Genomic DNA, 26,682 nt, shown 5'->3' on the forward strand with positions numbered 1-26,682 from the left:
TAAATGCCAGCTTGAAGAATGTGTTTGAGTAGTGTATTAGTTCGGGCATGGCTATGAATTTAAGCAAAGTGCAGTGTGTTCATGCGGGTGACACGTAAGAACAATGCACTCTTGCCTATTTACACACTGAATTTATTACCCCAACAGCAAGTCACCGATTTCAAATATTTAGGAGTAACACTTACCAGTAATGTATATTGGTACCAACATAATGATGACATTCCCGCCTCCGCCTTCCGTAAAGTGTCTTTTTTTGCTACACAAATTAAAAACGCTCCTTCAGATGTTACACTAGCGGTTTTCAATCAATCATAAGAACAAAGCTAGACTATGCATGCATGATATGGGACCCGTTATCCAAAAAACAGCATCAATAAACCCAAAAAGATCCTCCAAGGAAACTTTACGGCATATACATTCGATGTATCGTCCCACTGATTCCCCTTCTGATCAGTTAATTGCACTGAGATGCTTCAGTCACGATGGCGAACATTTAGACTTGATTCCTTTCCATCACTTCCGCAGCCAAACAGCACTAGACTCGACCCTTTACATTACATACATACCGAGAAGACACACGCGACAACATCAACAAAAAACTCTAACATTGTACTTCGGATGGACGTATACATTTAAATTTCCCATTTCCCCACAAGCGGTGGGGAAATAGATTCGTCGAAAAGAAGCAGCCTTACGAATTACGTGGTTTTCCTTCCCTAACGAATAGTGTTCCGTCCGGAAACCTATTCTGAAACACGTTTTTTTATCTCCTCATTGGAGTGTCCCAGTCGGTTCATTTTCTTTGTGTCGTTCTCACCCGCATGAGCCTGGGATGGTCCGCCGTATGAAGTGAATGAATGGATGAAAAAGACGCTTCCTGTCTTGGTGATCCTTTCTTGGTGAACACCAATCTGATCTTGCTAGGTTTGCTCACAGCAGTAGTGTAAGGAAGGCTTTCGAAAATTACTTATTCGGGACCACTGCTAGTCGTGCAAACAGACCAGCGCGACTGTGAAACGAGATACGTTAAAAGGACGATTCCAAGAAGTTGCTCTTTGCGTACATGACCGAGCCAATAACCGCTCCTCGTCTTTTGATTCATCGCCACACACTGTGGTTTTCACTTTCGCAGATGTCATCGGCAGTTTCCAACTTCGTGATGGCCACTTTTGCGGGCTACCTGGTGCACGTTTTCCTGGAACGCCCCCTGGTGCTCGTCTGGGACTCCGCCAACAAGCGGGCGACGAAGCGAGGCACCGATAAACCCAACCATGGAGGCGCCGTTTCCCTAACAGTTGTCGAAGAGCCATCGGCTGCCGCTTCGTCGTGCCATCGTGTCTAGAGGCCTCTTAACGCATCTGTGACTTGATTTTCGTTGCCTCCGCTGTCATATACTGAGCAGCGCTGCCAGTAGAACGTGCTTAAGAGTCGACCGCACTCAAGGTTATAAGGTACGCGCTGCAGCCTAAAAAACATCGAGCGAACAGCGCCAAATTAGGGTTTTTCAAAGTACCCGTTGTGGGTACACTGAGCGCTGCTTATCATAGAGTGCCCTTTGAAACGGCAGGGAAAAAATTGCTATTTCAGGTCGAGGCACTATGGTAACGAGCCTGATTTTAATCAGATGATGGAAGCGTGTGGCTAGTGATTTCGGCATCGTTTTTTTTTTTTGTAAATTATTCACACGTACTCCGGTAGCTGAGGCAATAAAAGGTTAGCCAGGCAAATACGCGGCTGTTTCGAAACTTTTTGATAGCACCGGGTCATATTGGTTATAATGGTTTTTCCAATTAGGTTATGTGAGTCTAAATTTTCGAAAAAAATACCCACAACTGGTGGGAGCGAAATATATCCTTCAATACTAATATTAGGACTCATTAATAGACATGCACTTCATATTAGAACAGTTTGCGCAGTCCGTCTGTGGGGTAGGGGCGTAATATTTCGGTTCCATCTATTGTAGGGAAAGAAAGGAATAGGTGCAGCATGGAAATTATTGAGCAGAGGGTCCTGTGCGCGAAAACCGGTGACATTCAGACAGTAATACAAAACAATGCTGAAGACTGTATACCTCGTATAATATAACATAATTTAGCAGTAATTATTTTGGTCGCGTGTATTTGCATAGTACTGTGTAATTGAATTAATGGAATGGGTGAGAATCTAAAGGAGCTGTAAGAATACAAAAGGGTGGAAATCGAATTCCATGAGGCTATTTGGCCCTTCGTTTCTGCGTATTTTTTTGAAAACGTCAAACATCGGTCACTTAATCATCTTCAATGTTAGTCTTAAAGAAGTACTAATATGAAATTTTTGTCTTACGTTTTTTTCGCTGCTATGGCTGCCTATTAGCCCACAAATCAGAGAATGGCACATTAGATGGTCGATCACAGAGTAAAGAATCATTTACGGCGCCGTTTATTCGTGTCAATTTCGGTTTCGACAAAAGGAACGCCGACCGGCCGCCATGTACCCGGGTACCCGTGACGTTACTACAGTGTACTACCGTTCTAGTACACTGTAACGTTACCATAGTTGTCGCACCGCTGACGATCTGGACGCGCGCCCCAGTGAGCGCAGCGTGCGCCCAGACCGGCCAAGGTCTTCACCATCCCCACGTGCCCGGGCAGCCTGACGTGAGTTCCCAAACCGTGACGTGAAACCACGGCGTAGCAGCGCGCGCCAACCGCAGCCGGCGGGTCGGCTACGTCACGGAAGCCCCGACGTCGGCAGTTTCGGGCAAGGAGCAGATGTCACGTCGGCCCGCTCTGGGCTTTAGCGTGCGGGCAAAGATTAAAATGGATTTAAATTATGTTATACTGAACGGTTACGGTTGAAACTTGCTGGGAGGTATCTCCCGATAAAAAGGAAGCATTTTTCGTAGTTATCTATGCTTTGAAATTTCGTGTAACCACTCCTTCTTCGCGGAATAATAAGACTTGTGCCCTACAAAAATGCGTTGCAAAGTCATTCATTTTTTGTACCACCCTCTGCATTTCACCTTGTAAGGAAGTACAACGTCCTTAAATCGTGAGGCCACTCCCAAAAACGTTTAATTGTCGGAATTTTCTATCACATTTTGTCTAAAGAAAAAACAAAGTCGGAAGAGTATTGAACAAGGTTTACATCAAACTGCTAGCACAGCGTGCCGCAGTTGGTGTGGTAACCACCAAGACCGCGCTGCGTTTTCCCTTGAGTAGATTAAAAAAAAAATTCCCCCGCATTTCCCCGAGGGGGAGAATGTGAAAGTGCGAATGCACGGTTGTCGGCCCGCTTGCGGCGCTTGCGCTCGGCCCCCGCAGCCCACCGCCTCGCCGCTTTCTCTTCCATCTCTTCCATCAGGTTTGTAGTATCACGTGTACACCACGCAGTTATCAAGCCGCTATAACGCCGCTGAGTCGCCAACGCACGCCGCTGACGACGTAGTTTGAATGCGTTAAAGATATAAGGCGCGTTACTCACACTGATATCAGCGTGGCGTCCGTGGCTTAGTCGGTAGCGCGTCGCGCTGCGGCCGCGAAGTCCTCGGATCGAAACCTGGCGCCAGATGCTGTTTCTTTTTTAAATATAGAGCCGCACTGCGGACGCCGACGCCGCCGCCGCCGCCGCCGCCGGCGGTGGATGGTTTGGGGTCGCTTATAAAGTGCATTCGCGCTTAAAACCGGCCCTTCTACCCTTAAATCAATGCCGTAGCCTGGTTGTCCGAATAGGACCATGCACCACGACAGGTATGCTCATCGCGTGTGGCCGTAAGGGATGTGATACGCTGCCCGGTGTGTTTTACCGACAACGTTGCGAAGACCAAGTCCTTTTTTATGGCGATGTGAACCACATGTCTTCCCACGGGGCCACTATAAATAGAAATGGCAAGCCTACTCCTTTATTTTGTGTCTGGTACACAGGTCTGCGCGTAAGCCAGTTGGACCAGTGAAGATTCAGGTCGGCAGAAGAAATAGCGAGTGAATTTTCGAGGCAAAGACCACCTTGTGCATCATTAGCAGCAACATTAAGAACCACCGCAGTCGCGTAATGAAATAACGCACTACATGACATCAGGAAATTTTTTAGTCATGAAATAGTGCAGGGCATAAGCACGTGCGTACACCCGTGCCCAAAAGCAACGCCGAACTGAATATGGGGATCTAAAAAACACCTGTTTTGTCTTCAGGCGTCGAGAGTTCTCTTGGGTATGAGTAGTATTAGTTGTTTATTCAGTATTCATGATGTCAGGACAGAGGAATCCTCTGTCCGCACTGTTATGTCCGCGTAGACATTTATTAATATATGACACACAAATGCCTGAAATCGTATTTCCGGTGATCCTCCTTTTTGCCAAAAAACTGTGAAGTTCCTCTGCGAAAAGCTTTTTGAAGTAAGTATTTTCCAATACAGGCAGGTTGAAGCTTCGTTTGCAGAAGATTGATTGTTGTATTGTATTAGCCGAAAGTAAGACGTAACTAAAGATCTCCGAAAGTTAATATAATTGTCAATTACGCAATGAAGGAGTTTGTTAGAAATGAGCAACGCTACTGTAGCTGTCCATTGTGTAAATGCGGAAGCGTTTTTTTCTTTTCATTCCACTATTTGTGCCCTTGAGCGGGGAACAAAGCAAAATATTGTGGATGTTCGGAGCAGCTATTTACTGAATACTCACGCGATGTTTTCTTTTTAACAAGGAAAACAAGGCATTTATTTGAATTCTACTTTTTATCGTACAAATAAAGTCTGGCTGTTTTTTGAAAAGGAACACATATTAATGCAACCTGCATGTATTTGGGGCGAACTGGTAAACAGGGATTGTTTCGGAAGAGCTTTGAGCACATGCCACCTGTCGCATCATATTATCTGTACTCAAACCCATCCCACCTCTGTATTCATTTGCGTGAATGATCAAGATTGTATTATAGCAAATAAACAAAAAATGCTTTCTCAACAAAAGATTTTTGAGTTCAACTCAACGTGGGTCCGGTGCTTTTGGCTTCCGTATCCTCGGGTGCCGCCCTTGCCAGTGTCGTAATCAACGTTGTGACAAGAAGTTGGATGCAGAGCACTGCTCGCCCCGTTCAAAGACGACGAAGCAGAGACGGTGATCTAGCGCCGTCCTCGTGTTTAATATGGTAACTGATGAAATCAATTTTCACCATCAGCAAACCCGTCCTATTTTTTTCTTTCCCTGGTGAAACAATATTTTGGTTGCAGATCAAAGTAATGCTTTCCTACAATTGCTTGAGGCACAATTGCAGCACCCACTTTTAGGGAGGTATCAGGCACTGGCCCGAGAGAGGGGGGGGGGGTCTAAATTTTGTCTTAATTTTGTTAACGCAGCTGTTGTGATATCGACACAAGCTTGGAGTTATAACGTAAACACTTGCGTCAAGGGCTGAATATTTCCCTCTGTAACTTGCTGTCACACATTTTTCTCCAATGCAAATATTTGGGCTCTGTCTCGAATGCTGTACGAGATGTATTACGCAATTTCAACTTACAGGCACGGCTTAATGGCACGGCTTCAACTGCATATATATAATGTTTAGGCTGGTTCAGGTGGCGGCGGCAGCGTCCCTCACAGAACACTGTCTCCCCTTAATTCCTCAAGTTGCATCGGGGTTTGACCTTGCCCACAAATAAAGGTCTACTACCCTCATACCTTCCGTTTTCAGAGGCAGGAATGCCTAATACAGGAAAGTAACAAGTGAACCAAGGCGAGCTAGTTAGTGCGTAGGCCAACTTCGAAAAAAAACTAGAGTTTTCAAATAATGCGTTAGCACAGAGACGAAACAGAAGCAGACAGAACAAACGTACACTATACTCTGTCTGAATATCCGTATCTGGCCGTTGTGCTGTTTCGGGCGATTTTTTTTCGCAAAGTCGGAAAATCCATAAAACGATCCGACTTTAGGCGACGAGTTCGCTCCTTATGTTTTTCCATTCGTTTCACTACTTTGTAGTCGACAGAAGAAAGCAAAAAAATTTATTTCCGCAATTTTCCCGGTGCTTCATGAGATAAATGCGCGCATCTGGTTGCTGATAAGGGAGGACTGAGCCAAAACGAACCTCTAGCCGTCCAGCAAAGACCCCTTGAAATAATGTTCTGCGGTGGGTCACGCAGTTTCCGAGTCAGCAGAAAAATTATGGGCCCCGTAACTGTGGCTGCCACAAAAAGGGACAACCGAAAACAGAAGTCATCATTGCTATCTCGGAGAGAAAAGACCGTAGTGGTCTTTGTTGCATGTGCGCGCAACTAGTCTGAGAATGCATGAGAAAGCCCGCCAAAAATTCTATCTACCTATCACCACAAACAGGGCCATTTCTGTTTATTATATGTTTAGCTTATTGACCTTTAAATATGTTTTAATGCTTAATAAAAGATGTGAAAGAAGGATGGCTGTTTCAGTAATTTTGTTTTTTGAAGCGCTTTTTGTAAAGTTCACGCTATTAAATAACTACACCACATATGCATGGCTTAGAGAAACTTTCAGATGACATGTACGTTTAAGTCTTATAGGGACACTGAAGTGATTTGTAAACATCGCCGGATTGCTAGCGCAAATTGTAGTCCGGAGTCCGTAGGCCATGTTTCGTCCCCTCTGAGTGCGCTTACGCGAATTTATTAGTAGAAAAATCAATTCGAAAATGCTGTCCTCCTCTCTGCATCCTCGCCCATTTCCTGTGGCGTTTTTGTGTGACGTCAGGAGGAGATGAGCTGGAAATTGGCTGTACTACTGCAGGGCTGCCGACATTTCGACAGCGTCAGTCGGGCCAGCGTCCGCCGGCCGCCGACAGGTCGTCGCAATTCGTTCGCTCAGCTGAAACTAAGCCACGACAAGTTGGTGAATGGAAGAATGTGCCTTTCTTTAGTTTGTTAGTTTGTACATTGTATCTATAGCTCCAAGTCCAGGTCGCATACACAAGCGCAGCACAAGCGCACATGCGACGCTTCGATGACTGGTACGCAAATAGGAAAATCTAAGGCCACTTGAAGGCGGGAAAAGAGCATGTGAAGTCAATATAGGTACTAAGAAAATAAAATCAACCTAATGTTTTACCATGAAGCGCAAATCTAGGGAGCAGGAAGCACTTTTTTGCGCTGGGTGAACACGAACAGCGGTCAGCAGCCCGACCACACATCTGCGAACGCTTTTCCGTCCAAGAAATGCAATTGCTAGACGTGAGATATTGGAAAATTTGGGGGACGCTTACTGCACGAGGCCTACACAACAAATAGCACCTAAGCTGTTTTAAATGCTAAAACTAAATAAATGTGTAAACTGGTTATACATTATATACTTCATATTTCCAATTCCGCAGCGCTTGACCTTGGCCGAGCAGTCTGGAGCGCTAGCTGTGTTATTTTGCAAGTTGCAAGTTCGAATTCCCGAGGGTTTTTTGTAAGTTGAGGGTTTGTTCTTTTTGTAAGTTGATTTTTTTCGTTTTCGGCCGATGTTTGCTGTACTGAGTTCCCCATTTTTTGGGCCGTAATGTTCACGGCTCCACGAACGAGTTCGCAGAACGCGCGATGACTGACACTGACGCGCTAGCGAGTTCTCGTTGGTGTGCTGCTGCATAAGCACCTACTGCTTGCGGGAAGTGGGCAAAGGACAGAATCAGCAGACCCTTGGCCTGTTGCGAACACACTTTTAAAGACGATAATCTTTCTTGGGCCACTTAAACCCAGAAATTTTGGTCTGTCTGTATGTCTGTTTGTCGGTCTGTGCGTGTGTGTGACTCGATTCAGCCACGCGGCCAATGTAAAATGGCTACTGCGCAATAGTCATATACTCATAGCCAAACGTAAACGTCTAAACCCGGTTTATATGTTCAAACTTGTGAACTATGTTGAACAAGAACCAGACATTACGCAAATATAAGACAGGAAATTAGTACACAAGGGATATTTACAGTGTTCCTTTATTAAAAATTCATCGATGCTCGGTATTTCGATAGCAAATGGTATTCTACATCTACTGCAGAAAACCGCCGCCTGCTGTTGCCCGCTCCACCTCCTGGCGGCATATGAGAAATCACGCGGCAGCAGCAACGAAAGGTTCCACTAGCTGGGTTCCACGTTCTGCTTGGAACGCACGTGGAGCACGGCAACACGGTTCTATAAAACTCAACACGGTTCTATAAACCTCGAAGTCGGCCACCTCGATTCACGCGCGTCTCCACCGTACTGCAGCGCTGGCATCGAGGAACCTGGCGTGTAGCAGTGGAACGCGGTAAAGTCAAATCGCCTTGAGCAAACCTTTAGTGTGTTTACCTTGGGATGAGCGCGACGAAAGAGGAACAGCATGAGAGGTGAGCGGGAAAGCAAAGGGGGGCATTTCCTTGGCAAATGTCTAGAAATACTATCGTGTTTTGACGACATTTGAAACGAAAGGAGCAGATACGCGGCTAATTTTGTCTACGATACAGGCATGAGTGAGGCAAGCTCCAAATACGGGTGAAAGCGAATGACATTTGAGCGTTTGCGGTGACGCGGAGGGCGTTCATTCACTGCCGAGACGTCGGGTAGTTATTGCTAAGATTCCAAGCCATCCTGGGAGGCTTATCTTAGGCATTTTACAGCCGACAACATGGCAGAAGCGCGGTATGACGATTAGTGAGATATCGAGAATGCCCAGCCGACGACAACGTGGGATGTCAAGCATGTTGTTTTACAGAACCGATACCGAAACATGTTTGAATGCTAATCTTGGACATCGTCCAATCACGGTGAACCTCTTCCCAACGTCAGAGCCTTTAGTTGGTGCGGCCGCCGCAGACCGCGCATGGTAGTTTTTCTTCTTTCAGGGTTAAAAATATTTACAGACTTATCAACCGGATGAACAATGAAAAGTGTGTTAATTTGAGCCAGTCTACGCAGTGCAAGCAAAGACGGGAGCTTGACAAATTCACTTCGGTGTCCCTTTAAGATGTATGACGCGCTAGCGTTACTCCGGCGTCGAGGGAGCGTTCTGGAACGCAGTTGCTGCATTTACCATTTATGCTTTCCAACTGCTGAAGTTCAGCGACGAGAGCTAGGCTAGCCACAATGGTTACAATTTTTAGAATAACCTAGTGTTCCTTGAAACACCCTGTATACGGGGGGGGGAGTGCAAAAACAGTGTGAGTAGCTACATAGTCCCCACAAATCAAATTCCAAAATGCACTGCTCGGAAAGACACTTTCACATGAATACACCCTACATACGTGGAAAGACTGTTGAGGAAGAAGACGACGAAGAGCATAGGACTATAATCTAAAATAAACCCGGTCACAGCCTAATCATTACAGGCAGCTTCTTGGTCAATCCCCCGCGTGGGTACGCGCCATGACTTAAGTGTCCAACCAACCAACCAACCAGCCATCATAAGCTAGTACAGGGAGAAGGGAACAAATAGCGTTTTGAGCGGTGCCATGGCCCGGAGCCCAGTTCCTCAACATTTAGTGCCGTGAAACCCGGGAGGAATGGCGCAGCGCGTCTCCGAGGCTCACGAGGCCTGGGAAACTCCTGGTTGGGATACTTCGTGATTCCCTCATCTCGAAAGCCTTGCACTTGGGCGGCGCCCGCCATAGCCGGCTGCTCGACGCTCCACACCACCCCCACAGAACCCGGAGACAACCCACGAGCAGACCTGACCTGATGCGGCGCAGTCTTCGAGGACGCTGGGCCTGGGGTCCCCTGGAAGCTACCCAATTCTGCGAGCCTCGTCATCGAACGTGTCTGCCGCTCGTGCTCGTACCTAGGACTCCCGGTCACCTGCTTTCGTGCCGTCTGCTATGGCGGAGCTACGCCGCCGCCGTGACATCGTGAGGGAAGCCGTCACAAGGGGCGTAGCTGCTATTCAGTCACTGCTACAGGATCCGCTCACGTCAACCGGCCAGATCCGATCGCACCTGCTCTCTGTAAACAGCAGGTACGAGGAATTGAAGTGTCTGGTACCTGCATCCTTGAGATAATCGATGTGCACGAGCTGGAGGCCTATTTGTTCGAGGGCTACGAGTACGACGAAAAGGTCGTCACGATCTGTACACGGGTGAACTTTGCCAGACCATCTGCCGTTCCTTCGCCAGTGGCTGCGGAGAGCACCGGAGCACAAAACCATTACTTCACCGTCATCCACCACGGCAACACCGTCGGGCCCTCCGGTGAGAGAAGGATAGCCGCCGAGGCTGACAAGATGGCGAATGTTCCCGCAGTGTGGCAGCCATGCGTTTCTGACCGTCGAAATGTCCTCACTGCTGCCGACGAGTCTGACCCGCCAGAGAGCCCAGCGGAGCGCGCTACCGATTCCATTGAGGCACACCCAGCCGCCCGCCCTGCGGTGACTGCGTCGTCATCCAGGACGGCCACGGAACTGACCTCTCCAAGGACCCCATGACCACGATGTACGGTGATGCGGACCCGTCCAGCGTGAGTTTCTCCGACGCTTCGGACATCCCTGCCGCTCGTGGGGGTTCCTTGCTGAGAGAGCACGTGGTCGTTAAGTGTCGCAAGCGGGCGCCATTCCCACTTGTGCGACGGTGGCCGCGTTGCTCTCGGCGCCGGCTTCTCCGCTGGTATTTCCGCGGGCGTCAGCGCTACCTGATTTCCCCGACTCGGATCGGCGCACCGCCCTTCCGATTTGGATCGCACGAACCGTCAGGTGACCCTGGTTGCGGAGGGCTCGTGGACGGCAACCGGGCAGTTTCAACTACCACGCTTGGCGGCCCCCTGGGAAGCTCCTGAAATCCACCCCATCAGCTGCCACGATCATCGTTACTGAGGCATGGCGGTGCAGGTTGCGATCATGATGTGCGCACACGACTAGTGGTCACATTTGAGGAGCTACCATCTCTGCCGCCCGGCACTGGCTACGTGCGTGCCTGCCGCGGGCACAAGACTGAGCTAGTCAACCTGAGGCGACAGCCCGAGCAGGGTGAGTTCCGTTACGATCCTGGCGGCTACGGTGAACCGGGGCAACAGGACGGCTACCGACGCACCGGGTATCAACATAATTCCAGCAATGACCTGCTTGCTCACCAGCGTTTCCTCGCCATCAGCCACGCCACAATGTTCACTGAGTATGGCGAAGAGCAGCCCGCAGCCGTAAATGAAGCTTGCAGGAGCAAGCTAGACAAAGTGTCCACAAGTACTATGCTCTCTTACCGACGAAAACGGCGTCTGAATCACGAGGAATCCCAATCAATGGGGCGTTGCAAAGAACCTCGACCCAACATCGCCCGCTACCTAACTCCTACCCCGGAACCGAGTGTTTTTGGACTTTCCTTGCTAGCGCTGAACAAAACCCGTACAAGGAAGCTACATCACTCCACAAAGCACCGGTGGAAAAGGAAGCAACTGTCGACCTGAGACCGACCGGCTCAACAAATCACAACGAGGATGCTGTACTGGCTGTTATTTATTTTTATGGTATTTCCTGCGCGGGTCCTGTGCATGTCTGTGTGCGTATGAGTCGTTGTCGCGGTTGGGGGGAGGATGTTGAGAAAAGAAGACGACGAAGAGCATAGGACTATAACCATCATAAACTAGTAGAAGGAGAAGGGAATAAATAGTGTTCTGAGTGGTGTCATGTCCCGGGGCCCAGTTCCTCAACAAAGACCACGTTAGCGGCATGTTTGCTTTGTAACAATAAAACAAATCCGTGTTGGAAACGTTACGCGAATTTTGGTATTCGGACGACGCAGAAAACCCCATTGCAAGCACGGGCCAATTTACCTCGGCGTAAATGTGCCCCTGTGGGTACATAGCACTTTGCGAGAACTTTCATCTGCTAAAACAAATTGGTGCATGGAATTCAATTTCCCTGTTCAATTCAGCCCTGCGGAGGAACTGCTCACTGGTTTCACTCTATACTTGCTGAACCACTTCGACGGCCACCATTAGCGCCAGCACAGCCAAAGGCTAGATACCTCCTCTAGCCTGTAGTTTGCTGTAGTTTCGATGTTATTTAAAGTTGTTATTGAATGCCTTTTCCTGCTCCACCAAAGAAGCCTTCCAATAGCGGCTATGAGGCTGATGTGACGTCACTAAAGCTCGCAAGCGATGCTGGTCCTTGGCTACTACGAAAGCGAGAGAACATTTTACCATCGGAGCTGTTTGTACAAGCCGTAAGTTCCCCGTTGGAGGCAAAAATACCAAGAAAATGCTGAGCGCCCATGAGCGCTTGCCTCGCGGTGACCGCCAAGCGTTCAGGGCACGCGCAAGGGCTTTATAAAAAAACGGGCAAAAACCTTGAGGAGCGAGAAAATGGTGCGCACTCGCCAGCAGGCGCTTCTTTGGCGACCGCGAAGTTCCCAGCTCGGGCAGTCGCTTCAGCAAAAAAATAAGAAAACTCCAGCGCTGCGGTCAGCACTACCACGCATGAAAAAAAAAATCTCCAGCACTGATGGTAAAGTTGGAAACACGCCCGCTTGGGAGAGGTCACCGCGACCGCCACTTTCTCTAAAAGCCATTACGGATAATTGGAGACATGGCTACAAGTGTGCCAATCCTTCCCGAGGCGACTTGCAGATCCCGCCACCGTTGCCTCGAGTCGAGGACGAACAGCTGGTGGTAGTCTATAATGCTGAGGATGACATTGCATCCACCATTCACCGCGAAGAACACGATTACCTCTTCAATGTGTGTGACGACGATTACTAGCACCCCAAATATGCACATAAACAATGATACTGAAACTTGGCTGCTTCCGGAAATGCTCACCGACAACAGCTTACCGATTCAAGTCTTGCGCGTGAGTGAAAGCTTCGCTGTATTTTTGGGCGAGTTTTTAAATAATCCGAATCGTGTAACGCAGTAATACTCGACTCGGGTGTTTCGTTGGCCCATAATCTAGGGACTGGTGTGCTTTTTTACCACGCTATAACACATTCCAGCAGGTGGTGAAAAAGTTCCAAAAAGTTTTGCAGGCGCCCTTGTGTTATAGCCGCATTCATGTCACAAGCCTCACAGACAGTCAAAAAGCTTCAGCACAAGAATGAAAATTTACGGGGAAAACGTCGAAAGTGAAAGGCGTCCTAGCTAGGACCGTGTGCCTGCATTAGACATCCAAGGGATGATGAAAACCATAGCCGGTGGCATTTGCCAGCAGTCCATGCACAAGCAGAAAAAAGTAATGTGAACTAGTGTGTACTGTTGAGCCGAAAATTGCTTTGATTGTTGCTGGTTAATTTGATTGTCGGCCTCGACGTGGTGACGGTAAAATAATTCATTTTAATTTCACAACGATTTTTGATATTTTACCGCCCGCGCCGATCTACAATGCTCTTTAGTCCATCCCAACAGCAATGCCCAGATCACTTGCCTAGTGCTATGTGTTTCATTTGGTGTTCCTGCTGAGTAGTCCAATGCCGCTACGCTTGTTCAAGAGCATACTCACCCCAATCTCCGTTGCGTTGGCTGCCACCTCAGCATAGTGAATATAGCGCACAGCTCACTTATCAAGTTAGATTGGGTGTATTACGCACTAAGAGATAAATTAACACAGTATATCTGTAGGACTACGATGTCTCCAGAGGGCTAACAAAAAATGCAGCCCGCTGCGCGACTACCACGTGCACAAATACAGTTTGCAATTGTGGCAGGCAAACTCACCGTAGTATAGAAGAGCGCCAATAGAGCGAACAAGCAGGCGGCGTACATGGCCATCCGAAGCGTAATTGACATTCTAGCCACATCCACTGGTACATGTCAGGCAAGAAAGAAGAAGGATGCCAAGGCCTAGGAAAACTCGTGAACCACAAGGAGCCCACCGCCGCACTCCCCATTACAGATCTCCGCAGTCCCCTTTGTCCGACCACGACGCCCATTATGAGGACCACCCGGAGAGCGCACGCAGCCCCGAGGGAGCTCCGGCGGCCCACGTGTCACCGAAAATCAAACTCTCGCCTCCTCCTGTCTCCCCGGTAAGCGGTTTTTACTATACGTGCAAAGCCTGTAAAAGGCAATGGGAACATGCGGGCACACTCTTTTGCACAACATGATCCATTCAGATGCAGGCTTCCCCGCTTTTCTTGGCCTTTAGGATACTAAGTATCATTAACAGGGTTTCTACCCCGAAAAATTTGGCAAAGCTAAGAACGCGAATAATGATTGTGTGAATTTTGTCTGCCAAAAACTTTCACTGAACGCACTGAGGTAAGAAATTGTACTCACTCATCACGTTTCGACAAAAATGGCGCTCCCCTGACGCGCCACACAGAGGTATCGTTCAAAGTTGTGGACTTTTTGCGGGCGCCTGAGTTCTGTTTTCCTTATCTGCTTAATCCTGAGCATCATGTAGTTTTCCATAACCCTTAGTGTTGTAGTTTTCTTTTCCTCATAGTTTCGGACAAAGTATAAGTTCTTCTGGTCTTTGTTGGGGAAGGCAAAACTTTACGATGACTTGCTATTCTACGTCGGATCGCTCCAGAAATAAACGGGCACTTCTTTGGATAGTGCCTCAGGTGTGGCAGTGGATACTCCCAGATGGTCATTTTATATCATGAATAGAAGCCTCAGGAAATTTAAATGGGGTGATGCTTTATTCAAATAAATACATCTAAAGCGGTGTTCGTACCGGGGGCCGTGAAAATGTAGTCATGGACAGATCAAGTGCGAACATGAAAATATCAACCAGAACAGGCAAAATTCGAAACTACTGTTTGTTGAGTGCAACATTGGTGCGATTTTGACATATTTGGGAAGCCCCACTTTCCAACTTCGTTTTGTAATTAAGCCACACTTAATTTTGACTTCCATGGGAAGAAATTGCGCTGTGTGTTCTGGTTCACATTTTCGTGTTCGTGTTTCATTTGTCAATGACTGTACTTATTCTATTACTGTCAGCAAGGTTTAATCAAGCAATTATGGGTCCTCGCAAAATCAGCCAAAAAATTAATTTTAGTCTGAATTTCAGAATTAACTGCATCTCTGGGCAGCGTCGAAAACCTGGGAAACAAACATCGCTAAGTGCATAGCTCTCCTTACACTGAGTGACCTTGTCCGTAGAAGAATGGGGCGCTTAACCGTCTTCGTGCTTTGGATGCAAACGCATTATGGCAGTTGTAATTGGGGAATCCGCATTCTGCCTCTGACGGCAACTGCCAGTGTGTTTGGCGAATAGCTTAGAGAGATGCTGCCATTCAAAGGTATGCTGCCTTTCAACTGCCATTGTGTTTGGCCAATCGCTTAGAGAGGTATGCGGCCATTCAAAGGCCGTGAACCTCCGGACTTGGGAGCTACGAATATGTTTTAGGGTAGCGGCTTGAAACCACAATGACATACACCCTATGTAGCAATAAAGTATTGTCCGGGGAAGGCATTTCATTATGCAATTACATGCACGCAAGTAGTCTTAAGTATAGCTCGAAAGTCGTGTTGTGTTTGGGGAAGGATGTGTTCAACTTGCCCGTCACCGCCCGTGTGTAGCTTTGGTTCTTGTTTCTGCCAGGGTTTTCTTTGTAGTAAAGTAATGGGGAATATTGAGACCATTTGATTCTTGCTTCGCACGGTTTTCCTCCTTAAGCGGAACACACAGGTTTTTATTGAATGGGTACACCGATGAACCCAAACCAAGCATCAAGCGTTTCCGCCCATGGAATCTGGTTACTTACCGACCACCAGCCTACAAGGGGCTTCAAAATATCGGCACCTAACATCTCGTCAACCGCCCATCCCCTCCTTCTGAACTCGGGTTGATTTGAAGTTGAAAGACGAGACACCGATCGCCAGCATCTTCATGTCTAATTAAAAAGATTTTACTATGATGCTAACCGGGAGAAAACTGATCACAAAGGAGATAATGGGAGCATGAAAGGGCAACAAACATGTTTTTAACGCTTTTAAGTTTTGCCAGCGAATCTGCACGTTTGCTATGGCACGAGCCGTAGTGAATGACTAAGGAATAATTAAGGCCATCTAAGTACAATAAATGCGCGCGCGTGGTCATTTGTATCTCACTTTCTTAGAGCGTCTAGGAACAGTGCGAGCCCAAACTATATATAGCCGGGACTTAACGGTGATCAGCCAAACCCAGCAGACAATCAGGCAAATCCATAAAGAAACTTTACGGGCATTCTGTAAGGTCAGTTTTCTAAGGTTCTGGTAAATAATTACGTTCACAATTCGGTCACAAAGGTCTGTATTGCCAGAAAATTCAGCTCTTCAATCTGGCGCCACAACCATATTACGAACCTAAGGGTGGCATCCTGAAAGAACTGTTCAGCCATCTGCATGTGAAGTATGTCTGAACAAAATTAAACGCAATGTTAGCCGAAATACCAAAACAAAATATGCAATCATGGTTGAATCCTTAGAAAAGACGTTGGCAGCACTGGTATGAAGGTACTAAGTGGTGAGGCGCTAATAAATAAATACTGAAAAAAAGTACCAGTCGACTCCGTACGATACAACAGATTCCCGTTGGAACGTGATCCCAAAACAAGTGTACTGTCATCAGAGTAGTTTCGATGGAAACATATGGCGGGTTCACAGCCGTGACCATGTGTGCAATGAAGTACACGTGGTACAGCCAAGTAAGTACACTTGGTCCTCGGTCCTCGCTGCAAGTGTTTTTTTTTTTTTTTTTCATCTACATTTCAGCTATTCGTCCTTGGGGGTATCGGAACTGACCAACCCGGTGGTGGACTACCCGTTCGTCCGCGAACATTTAGTCCCCAAAGGGTCCAATGATTCTGGCAAATTCAGTTAGTCCCCCAAAAGACGAACTTTTCGGCCTTTTTGCCTAAGCGTGTAGCGGTATGCAGGAGTACACTTGCAATCAATAAGTAACCAAGGAGCTATTGCGCCGTATGTAAACGTTTTAAAAATGGAACCCAAAGTTCCATTTCTCCGGCTGTCATAACGAAGCACGTGAAAAGCAACATTTATAGCTCGACGGCCCACCTTAAGAAAAACTATAAATTATCGATACAAACCTAGAACTACATTATGGGACAAATCTTAAAATGCAAAATGAATGTCAGCTGATGACATGTAGCTTAAAGAGCTATAAAGGGTCACGTTTTACGTTCTGATAAAAAGTATGATAAATTATTTATGGTGAGAAATAGCACACCTGTATAATAAAAAAGATAAAAAACCTAGCATTTCATCTTTCCGTCATAGCTTGCAACATATGCACCGCTGTTTTAGCAGGCATGAGCGTCGTTCTCCTAAGGTCACGAAGTCGGAAAATTTCTCCCCTAGAAAGAATATCACAACGTAGGATAAACTTATACACAGTATTTTGCACGCTCTGAAATGGTGCTACACATGTTAAAAAGGTAAACGATTGCCCATTTAGATGTTCTATAAAAGCGCGTTGTTTTGCCGCTGTGGTGTTTTGAAGCTTTGCGCTTCTATCATGTGCTCATGTCACTGTGCTATTTTGTGCACGTGCTATTTTGTGCCGTGCCCTTTCGCCGCGCGCTTTTTTGACGCCGTGCTGTTACTTCGGTGCTCTTTTGTCACGTTCTCTTTGGACGCCGTCCCTTTATAACATATTCGATGAGGAGAAAACGTTTTTCTACCACACGTGGGCGTTGGGTATACTAGACACTTCTTGTGCAGTGATTGGTCCTGTAAAGCCGTGACGGGTACGGCCGGGCCTTTGTCTCGGCGTGAAAGCGGGCAAATCAGGTGTGAATAATTTCCGCCATTACCTTGCCGACACAGAAGGGGAGGGAGATTGGACGGCGGTATCTCGAAAATGGTTGTTGCCGGGTTTTGGGATCATAGTTACATGCCTGTTTTTCATTGGTTCAAATGATTCCCCAGTAGATGACGTAGTTGATCTAGAAGACAGAGAAGATGAAGCTGAGGCAGTGAAATTCGAGTATAGGGCCCATTGCCGATGAAGGCTTAAGAAATTTGTTCGGGTCCCGGTGGTGTATTTCGTTTGTTGTTTTGAGTTGCCGCTTTTTCTTCAAAGAGGGCAATGGACGCATCGAGGTAAGAAGGTGTTATAGGGGAATCTGTATAATCTGTGTAGGGTGAATGGGCATTGCGGGCGGAAGTATCAAGAAGCTGGGTATTGGAATGGCGCTTGAACTCGCTACACGTGTGATGGTCTTGCTAGTGCACGGGCGGGGTGTCGCGGGAGATACGAGATAGCGAAAGAGGTATACAAGCGGGACATGCTGGAACGACCATTCAAGAACTTGCATATTTGCGACCAGTTAGCCTGCATGATAATCCCGCGAAAGCAGTAGCAGGTGCTGGGAGCGCAGCTCCGCGGAGTTGCAGAGACTGATTTCTGCGTTGGTGCCGCAGTCACCAGAGCAGCCTTTGACGTGCATCCCAGATCTGTAGGAAGTGATCAACAAAGGTGGGGGTTGTTATTGTTTAAATAGTTTTAGTGTGGCGGTGCTGCCATACCTGTAGGTAAGACAGCATCTGACTGAGGGTGTACGACGTGTTGTACCAGTTCCGCAAGGGTTTATTCGAAGGAAGGCGGGCTTGTTGGTTACTTGGATGCGACGGGCAGTTAAGGCGAATGCGCTAGTTAGAACGGTGATTGAGAAAATGAAATGATAATTTCACGCTCTCTTAAAAGATGCCCTCTACGGGTGACCTAGGCCACGATATATTGTTAGATCTACGGTGGGGTCCGAGGGGGTGGGGTCTCCCAAGCGATTGAGAGTGAGGGTTGTGGCATCATTAAGCAGTGTAAGGGATAGGCCGTTGGTAAAGACATGAAGATGGTGGAATTTGGCTGAAAATCCAGAGTAGTCTTTGGCTGATGGGCAGCAGTAAAGTCAAGGCCAATGAGGAGCGGACAGCAGGCACGATGCGCTTTCTTAAAAAGTTAGGAAAGCAGTAATGGACATTTTGAAGATGTTGAAGTATGGCGGTGTGTCTTCTTGAGTAGGGAGTATTCGAGCAAGACCTTGGGTATGGTCTCATCAGGCAAGGACAGATCGCTAGCAGTGAAGTGAGTGTAGGGTGGCTGCAACAGGGTCATGTGCCGTGCTGAGGGCCAGATACATAAATTGGGAGGGAGTGGGATCATTGGTTTTAGGCAGTAGGATAATATCAGAGGAATCGGGAAAGAAAGACCTAGATGATGAAGACTTGCCTGTTTGAGTCGAAAGTTACGACAATGCTAGTGTCAAACTACGCTACTGCAGCATGAAACTGGTGCATGGTGCATTAGAGCTCTGCATCTTCGTGATCAGTACGGGCTGCCAGCGCGGAAGTAATTATGGATTGTAGATGCCCAATAGAGACGACCGCACTTTCTGTTCCCTTGCAAAACCGTTTTGATTTGGGCGATTCGTTATGTTATCGCCGCGATGGCATCTTACTTTTCCAGGTCAGTAAGCCGCTCCCCGTGACATGCAGCCGTGAGCCATCCATTCTTCCCTTCCTCTCCTCCCTGAGGCCTGACGTCTGACTCTACTCCTGTCACTGCGTCATCTTCATACCGCCATGGGCTTCCTTCCAACCCTCTCTTTACAAATGCAACTAACCAAGCTGCTGCACCCGTCCCCATGACCATCCAAGATCTCTTTCTTTATATGAGTGCCACATTCGATGCTCACAAACGCCAAGTTCTCGTCCTAGAAGAAGCACTTGGCCACTCCTTCCGCAACCCTGCAATGCAAGGTCCTACTGCATTCCGGACAAAACATAAACAAGCGGAAACGGTCAATACTCTGGGAATGTAACTGTCGCGGCTTCCGCAACAAACTTGACTCCTTTAAAGCGTATATCAAAGCTCACGATACCCCCCCCCCCCCCCAAATCATCCTCCTTCAACAAGCCTATCACGCCCTAGGTGTATCGGGCTACAACGCGTACCACATCGATCACCCTGAAGACCCGCATTCCCTTAATCTCGTCACTATAATGGCCAAAGACCTCACACACATGGAGCTTGACACCTCATTTTAAACAACTGCTATTTTCACACTCATGGCATTCTTGTGAAATCTGACCTTTACTCAACCGCCACCCTCATAGTTATCAACGTGTACCACCATCCTCAGAAGCCAACACCACCTCTTACATCTCACTTCACCCGCTCTTGATACTCACCCCCCTCTCCCCCCCAAGATCTCTCTCATCATTGGTGACCAACTGTCATCATACTATGTGGGGCTACTCATCCATTCTTCCACAGGGTCGAAAACTTGTGGACACATTTTTCCAAGGCCGCTACTCATACGAACCTGATACGAGCGTGATACGCTAATGATTGAACGTGATACGAAGGCTGACCTTGCACACTTTGCATTAGGGCACTGCACACTTCTGTGGGGACATATACATCAAACAAATACGCAACAACCACGCGATAATTTGAATCACCCTCATTTCTCATAATTCATCCCCGCGATCACATGCCCTCATTTGGCTCACTGAATGGACAAAGCTTCGCTACGTAGACACTCCCACCCTGGACCCGAAAAATCCCGACGCTTTGCTGTCCTCCCATGATGAAAACTATAAATATCACACGCACCTAATTGCCCTCGCACTCGCAGCCGCCTACGTAGACTTACATTTACTTCACATATGGGATGGTCACAGATCCTTTATGCAGCGCCGGTGCCGAAATAAATCTAACCGTCGTCTCGTACGCTCCATAAACCAACTCACCCATGAGGCAGGAGAATATAGGACTCAACAGGCCAATACGAACTTGTGGACACTGCGCGATTCTCTAAACGCCCATGTTAGCACAAAGCACGGCTAGTTCCTTCTAAAACTCTCATTCAGCCAACACAACGCATGCACCCGATTTCCGAAGCTCTTAACTTACCGCACAGCAGTCCCCTACCAATCTTGCAAACTCTATCCGCCGCTTACTGCTTGACAACAGTGCGGGCCAACCTACAAGCATGCTTTGCGACCAGTCTTTTCCACCGCCCCCCATGGGCACCTCCTTCACTCTTCAGGAGCTCCAACGAGCATTAGACTCTCTGCACAGCAACACTACCCCCGGCCAGGATAAAATCGCGTATAAGATTCTGAGAAACCTTAACTTAAATTCTCAACTCTCTCTTCTCACTCTTATCAACCATGTCTGGTACATTGGCAGCATCCCTTCATCATGGAAACATTATGACATTATTCTCATTCCGAAACCCGGAAAACCGGCATCTACAGGAATCTTAGACCTATTTCTCGTACCTCGCGCGTAGTCAAACTGCTGTATCGCACGGTGCTTACCCGCCCCAAATGGCACATGGAACAAAAAACCGCTGTCCCCTGACCCAAACCCGCTTCTGCCACGCCATATTGACACATGACACACTCCTGTGCATCTGTCACGACTTTTACGAATTGCGGAGTTCTTCAAAACTTCGCGGCATCCTTGCCCTCGACTTTTGCAAAGCATTTGATACAGTTTCACTCGAGGCCATCCTCGCTAACCTTGCCAGACTAAACTGCGGGAGCTGAATCTACAACAATATCAAATCCTTTCATTAAGACATCACAGCCTCTTTAAACATCCCGGGATCGTCGGCTCCAACTTTTTATCTAACCTTTGGTTCCTCACAGGGCTCAATCCTATCTCTAACCATTTTCAACCTTGCAATAGCCCAACTGCCACCGCTCCTTGACTTTATCCACCACCTTCTCCTACTACATTTATGCCGATGATATTTCACTGTGGTCCTGACATGGTTGCAAAGCCAACTTGGAGAAACTCTTCCCAATCACGTCTCGCCATGAACGATCATGTTCGCACCATAGGTCTCTCTACCTCCCCTTCCAAATCGGCCGGCATGATCATACCTAACAAGAAAGGCAGAGCCCCTGATCGTGTCCTCATCAACATCTCCATCTATAATACCCAAATTCCCAAAAGACTCCCTAAAAATTCTCGCTCATACTTATCACTGCTCGGTAGTCGGTACCCTTCCTTCAAACTATACTCTCACAAATCAGGCAAGTGACTCATCTCCTGCACCGCGTCAGAAATCGCCAGTCTGTCTTACACGAGCTACCTCTTTTTCGTATTATAGATGCTCTTACCATGTTCCGCATACTGTATACGCTACCATACCTGCACCCCCCCTACTCAACTACCCATAGTAGAGGCAGCTATCCGTAAGCTTTGCCGCATCGCCCTCGGCCCACTACGCACCTAATACCAATCCTATATATAGATACCGGTACATATAACACTATCGAAGATTGTATTCAGATACAGGAGCAAGACCAACTTCAGCGCCTTCAGACACCTCAATATAACACTATCGAAGATTGTATTCAGATACAGGAGCAAGACCAACTTCAGCGCCTTCAGACACTTCACCCCGATCGGTCACTCTTGTAGTCGATTACCTACCTTACCGCGTCGCCTCCTCCAATCTCCACAACTCCCCCTCCTTGGACCACGTTCCGTCGTCTCCATGTAGAACCCCTACCTAAGAATTTGAACCCCGCCAGGTATGCCACCCGCCGCCTTCTATGCTCTAAAGCATGTCTCCTTCCTAGAAAAGCAGGGATGGGTGGTATATTTTACAGAGGTCAGTTATTCTTGCTCTATTCAAACAGCAACCGCAGCCTTTTACGCCACTCGTCGCTGGTTTCCACACAAACGCCCTTTCTCTGCGCGCCAGGCGCCACCCAACTGAAGGAGCACTTCATCGATCCTGTCATATAGCGTTCCGCTCTCACAATCTCCAACGAACACCCCACATACATGCTCCTGGATTTTCAATCCGCCATGGGAAATATTCAGGCGATACCGTCAACCCATTCCCTTCTAACCTAGTGACTGACACTCACAATAGGTATCCTTTTCACTTCTTTCGCTTGGTAAAGGTACCTGTCCACGATAACATGGACAACGCAAGAGTAAACGCGCCTTCCGTAGATCTATCCCCGGGACCACCTATGCTCTGGGCAACCTCATACCATCCTCCTCACATTCATCTCTGCGATCGCACGACCCGTAAATTCACCCTACACTCATATCGCCTCACCCGGCTAGGCTACCATTCTTCAGACCCACGTCTTACTCGCGCTCAAACCGTTCTTCTCCGCCAGGCTCATACCCACTCCCTGCCATCTCATCACATTGGCCCTTCTTGTAGAGCATAGCTCTCTATTCCACACTTCTAATAGGATTGACACCACCTCAACCTTTCCCTCTCCCTCTTCCGCATCACCTCATGTGAAACTTGGCTGGTTCCCCCCCCCCCCCCCCCCCCCCCCCCCCCCTGAAAACGACGTTCGGGGCGCCCAGAAGGCTCTTTTTTCCCTTCATGTCCAGAATATTTCCGAGGAAATGCTAGCCTACTACAATACAGTTCGCCTCAGCCTCCATGGTTTGGCCGACCTGGAGCCTAGGTTGGTAACTGGGCTATGAATTGTTTGTCTCTGTCTCTCCCCCTCACGCATTTCGAGTGTAGCAATCCAAACAGACGCGTGGGTGCGTGAAGCAGGTCGGCATGGGTGGGTATACGTGAGAAATGGGTGCAAATAAGTTGGCGCAGCTTGCGCTAGTGGTGCAAGGCTGGAGAAACAGCAGAGCTGCAGGCATCTCTCCGTTCGTCGGATACCCGGCTGTTGCACCACACACGGATTTCCTAATTTGCCGCTCAAAGTTCTCCATGACTGGTACGTCCCAATCGTTTTGTCTGCAGGATTTCATATCTCTCTCAATGTGGACCGCGTTAGAGATAGCTACAACCGGCGTGAACCAGGTTCGGTAACCAACTTGGCATCTGTAGCGCGAACTCGGCGTCTGTGCTCCCCACTTGAGTCGTAAACACACGTTAAGGCCACCTCCTCCTGATCAGCGCTGCGCACGGAGCTTATGATAGACAGGTTCACGTCGAACCAAACCCGGTTGCCGATGCGGCAGCTGCAGCCGTACTCGATGCCCAGGAATTCTCGCTGAAAGCGGCCGTTCGCGCCAACCAGGGATCGACGGAGCTGACGCTGAAAGTTCTCTAGTACTCGGTAGCCGGGGTCGTTTTGTCGGCCACGCTCTTTCCTCAAACGGTGACTTGCACGCACCGGTTCGGGGTTTTCGGCTTGTCATTACCGATATCATTCTCGCCTGGCAACGCGACGCCCTTCTTATAAGCCGCCTCTTCTTGGGACTTCCGGATCTTTGTTCCGCCATCCCCATATGAACGGCGCAGTGTAGGAAGAAGTTCTGCCGCCGCCGCCACCGCTGTGGCGGCTGCGAGTTTTATGAGTGCAGGTGGTTGCCCCTAGCAACGCGGAGCGAGTGAGGTCAGGAGCAGACGACAAGTCGCTCGGACGCTTGTGCTATCGATGGCGAAACTAAGAGCTTAAACAGCTCTGTTGTTAAAATCGGGTAGTATGATTGTTTGATGGTCGGGGGAGGACGTTGTTTTTAGGGGGAGCAAGGGGGAGTGGGGCCTGCACCCTGGCGGACCAGCTTAAATTATAAGCTGTGCTGCGAGTTTCATCCTGGGTTGGCTTGGTTTGAACGTTTGAACACAGCGCCCCGACTTGCAGCTCTTAGAGCTTGACCGGGAGAGGTGGCTGGGTGGAGAAGCTGCGGTCTGTGTCTGAGGGGGCTGGAAGACTGACGGGGATCGGCTTGTAGCTCTTAGATGGGGAGTGAGTGTGGTGACTGGGGTTGCCGGTAGGCTGTCAGGTTCCGGCGTCGATGGCGGCGACATTTTTAGGAGTGGGAAAGTGAGGGATGGCGAACTTTTCGCCCTCTGTATGTGTTGAATAATGCCGAAAGTTCGATTGGGACCGGTTCTGGCAGTAGCGTGTGGCAGCAGCGATGACCCGATCGGCCGCCAGGCGAGCCGGGCAGTTTTTGGAGGCTGTGAGGTGGGACGCCTGGCCTTTGAAGGTTGGAACACAAGGGTGGGGAGCCTGCAAGACCGACAGTTTAATGCCGCAAATAGGGCACAAAAGTATTCACGACGTAGGGAAGATGTCCTAGTTTAGCCAATGCGAAGACAGGTATTGCAAAAGTCGGCTTTGAGGCCGGGAGTATACCACCGTGGTACAGGACGCTTAAGAGGACAGTCTTTCCAGGAAAAGTGTGCAATGCAATCAATGCCTACGTTGAGAATACGGGAGCCTGGGCATTTAAGGTGGCTGAATATCTTGGAAAAGTGTGTGGTCATCAATACCAAAGATGATGCTACGGCAGAAGTCTGCGGTCGGCGCCTCATATATTCGACTAATGGCTGCGGAAACAACAGGCAGGGTGGTGAGGCTTCGGATTTTCGGTGGCGCCGAGGGATGGGTAGAGTGGATTGTGGTGAGGTTGCCAGGGGTAGAGAATACGTTTGCTGCTATTGGATGACTTGACGTAGCTGAAGTTATTTGAAAGAGGTCGGGGCTTGTTGTAGTCATTACGGGGCCACACACGAGTAAAGTTCTCGGGGCTTGTTGTAATGGCCTTAGGTCATTTAATGCAGAAGCACGCAGGGCGGTAGTCAGTTGTTGTGGGAAGCCATGACGCACCGTGAAACGCTTTCGTTTCTGCCGCTGCAAAAAGCCACGCCGAATTCTACCAGTTAAGTGTAGGCGCCGGGTGTGGCTCCAGCAGGATGTGGATGGCCACTATTGGGTTACCGGGATTCATGAAGACCAACAAACAATGTCTATAGTGAACAGAAGACCTCAGAACTTTGATTGTTTGTTTGTTTGTCTTTATTCGCACCTTGCACAAAGCACATGACGCTGGGGGCGAGAGTAAAAGCGGTCAGAAATCGACAGCTTGCCAGAACTGCAGGCCCCAAACACCGGAGAGCGTTACAGCTACATAAAATACAGCTTGCATCTTGAGACGCAGGAGAGCAAAGAAAAGACGAGTATATAACAGTGTATAACAGTGAATACTAAGGAACTATAAGGAGCACTATACATACGTCAGTACAAACTATAATAATACATCCAAAAACAGGGCTATATTGTGGAACCATCAGGAGGAATGTATACGAAGAAAACACAATTTTAGTAGGGTAAATGCTGGGCAAAGGAAAGTCGTCATTTTATATAACAGGTTGCGGCGGGCAGGAAACATTTAACACCTTTAACACTTTATAATATGTTGTCGTAGTTCTCGGATACTCGTTTCGGGGAGTTAAAGGAGTAGTGACATGAAATTTCAAAGCTGAGATATAGGTATATGTAAAATGCTCCCTTTTTATCAGGAGATATCTCCCTGCCAGTTTCAGCAGTCCATTTTGATCTTCGCCCGCACGAGAAAGCCCAGAGCGGGCAACCAGGACATCATCTACTTTTTGCCCCATACTGCCGCCGTCGGGGCCCCCGTGACATAGCCGACGCTCTGGCTGCGGTTGGCGCGCGCTGCTACGCCGTTTGTTCACGTAATGGTTTTGGGACTGAAGTCATGCTGCCCGGGCGCGTGGGGATGGTGAAGACCTCGGCCGGCCTGGGCGCGGGCGTGCGCACGCTTTCGCGCGCTTCCAGACCGGCAGCGGCGCTGCAAGAATGGTGACGTCAGGGTCACGCTCCTGTCATGCCGGCCGCTCGGCGTTCATTTTGTCGAAACCTAAAGGGACACAAATAAACGACGCCGGGAATGATTGTTTACGCTGCGATCGGCCGTCTAATGTGCCATTCTATGATAAGTGGGCTGGGAGGCACCCATAGCAGCAAAATAAACGTAACACAAAAATTTCGTGTCGGTACTCCTTTAACATTCTGCCGATTTAGTTCATTTCAGAGTCGTGGAAGTCTGTTTTGCAGGGTTTGTTGTCGATATGCTATTTCGTACGTTTGAACTGGAG

General features: G+C 48.3%; 1 protein-coding gene across 1 annotated transcript in view; it reads left to right on the forward strand.

The window, feature by feature from the left end:
* Positions 1-4,878, forward strand: part of LOC144137801 (nose resistant to fluoxetine protein 6-like) — a 113,844-nt gene extending 108,966 nt beyond the window's left edge. Inside the window, exon 15 of the mRNA XM_077669793.1 lies at positions 1,133-4,878. Within this exon, the coding sequence (XP_077525919.1) occupies positions 1,133-1,342 (210 nt within the window). The 3' untranslated portion in view covers positions 1,343-4,878. The remainder of the gene's footprint in view (positions 1-1,132) is intronic.
* Positions 4,879-26,682: the final 21,804 nt, after the last annotated feature.

Source organism: Haemaphysalis longicornis, unplaced genomic scaffold (assembly GCF_048455015.1).
Source record: "Haemaphysalis longicornis isolate Haplotype H1 unplaced genomic scaffold, Haemaphysalis longicornis Haplotype H1 scaffold_1, whole genome shotgun sequence".
Taxonomy (NCBI): Eukaryota; Metazoa; Arthropoda; class Arachnida; order Ixodida; family Ixodidae; genus Haemaphysalis; species Haemaphysalis longicornis.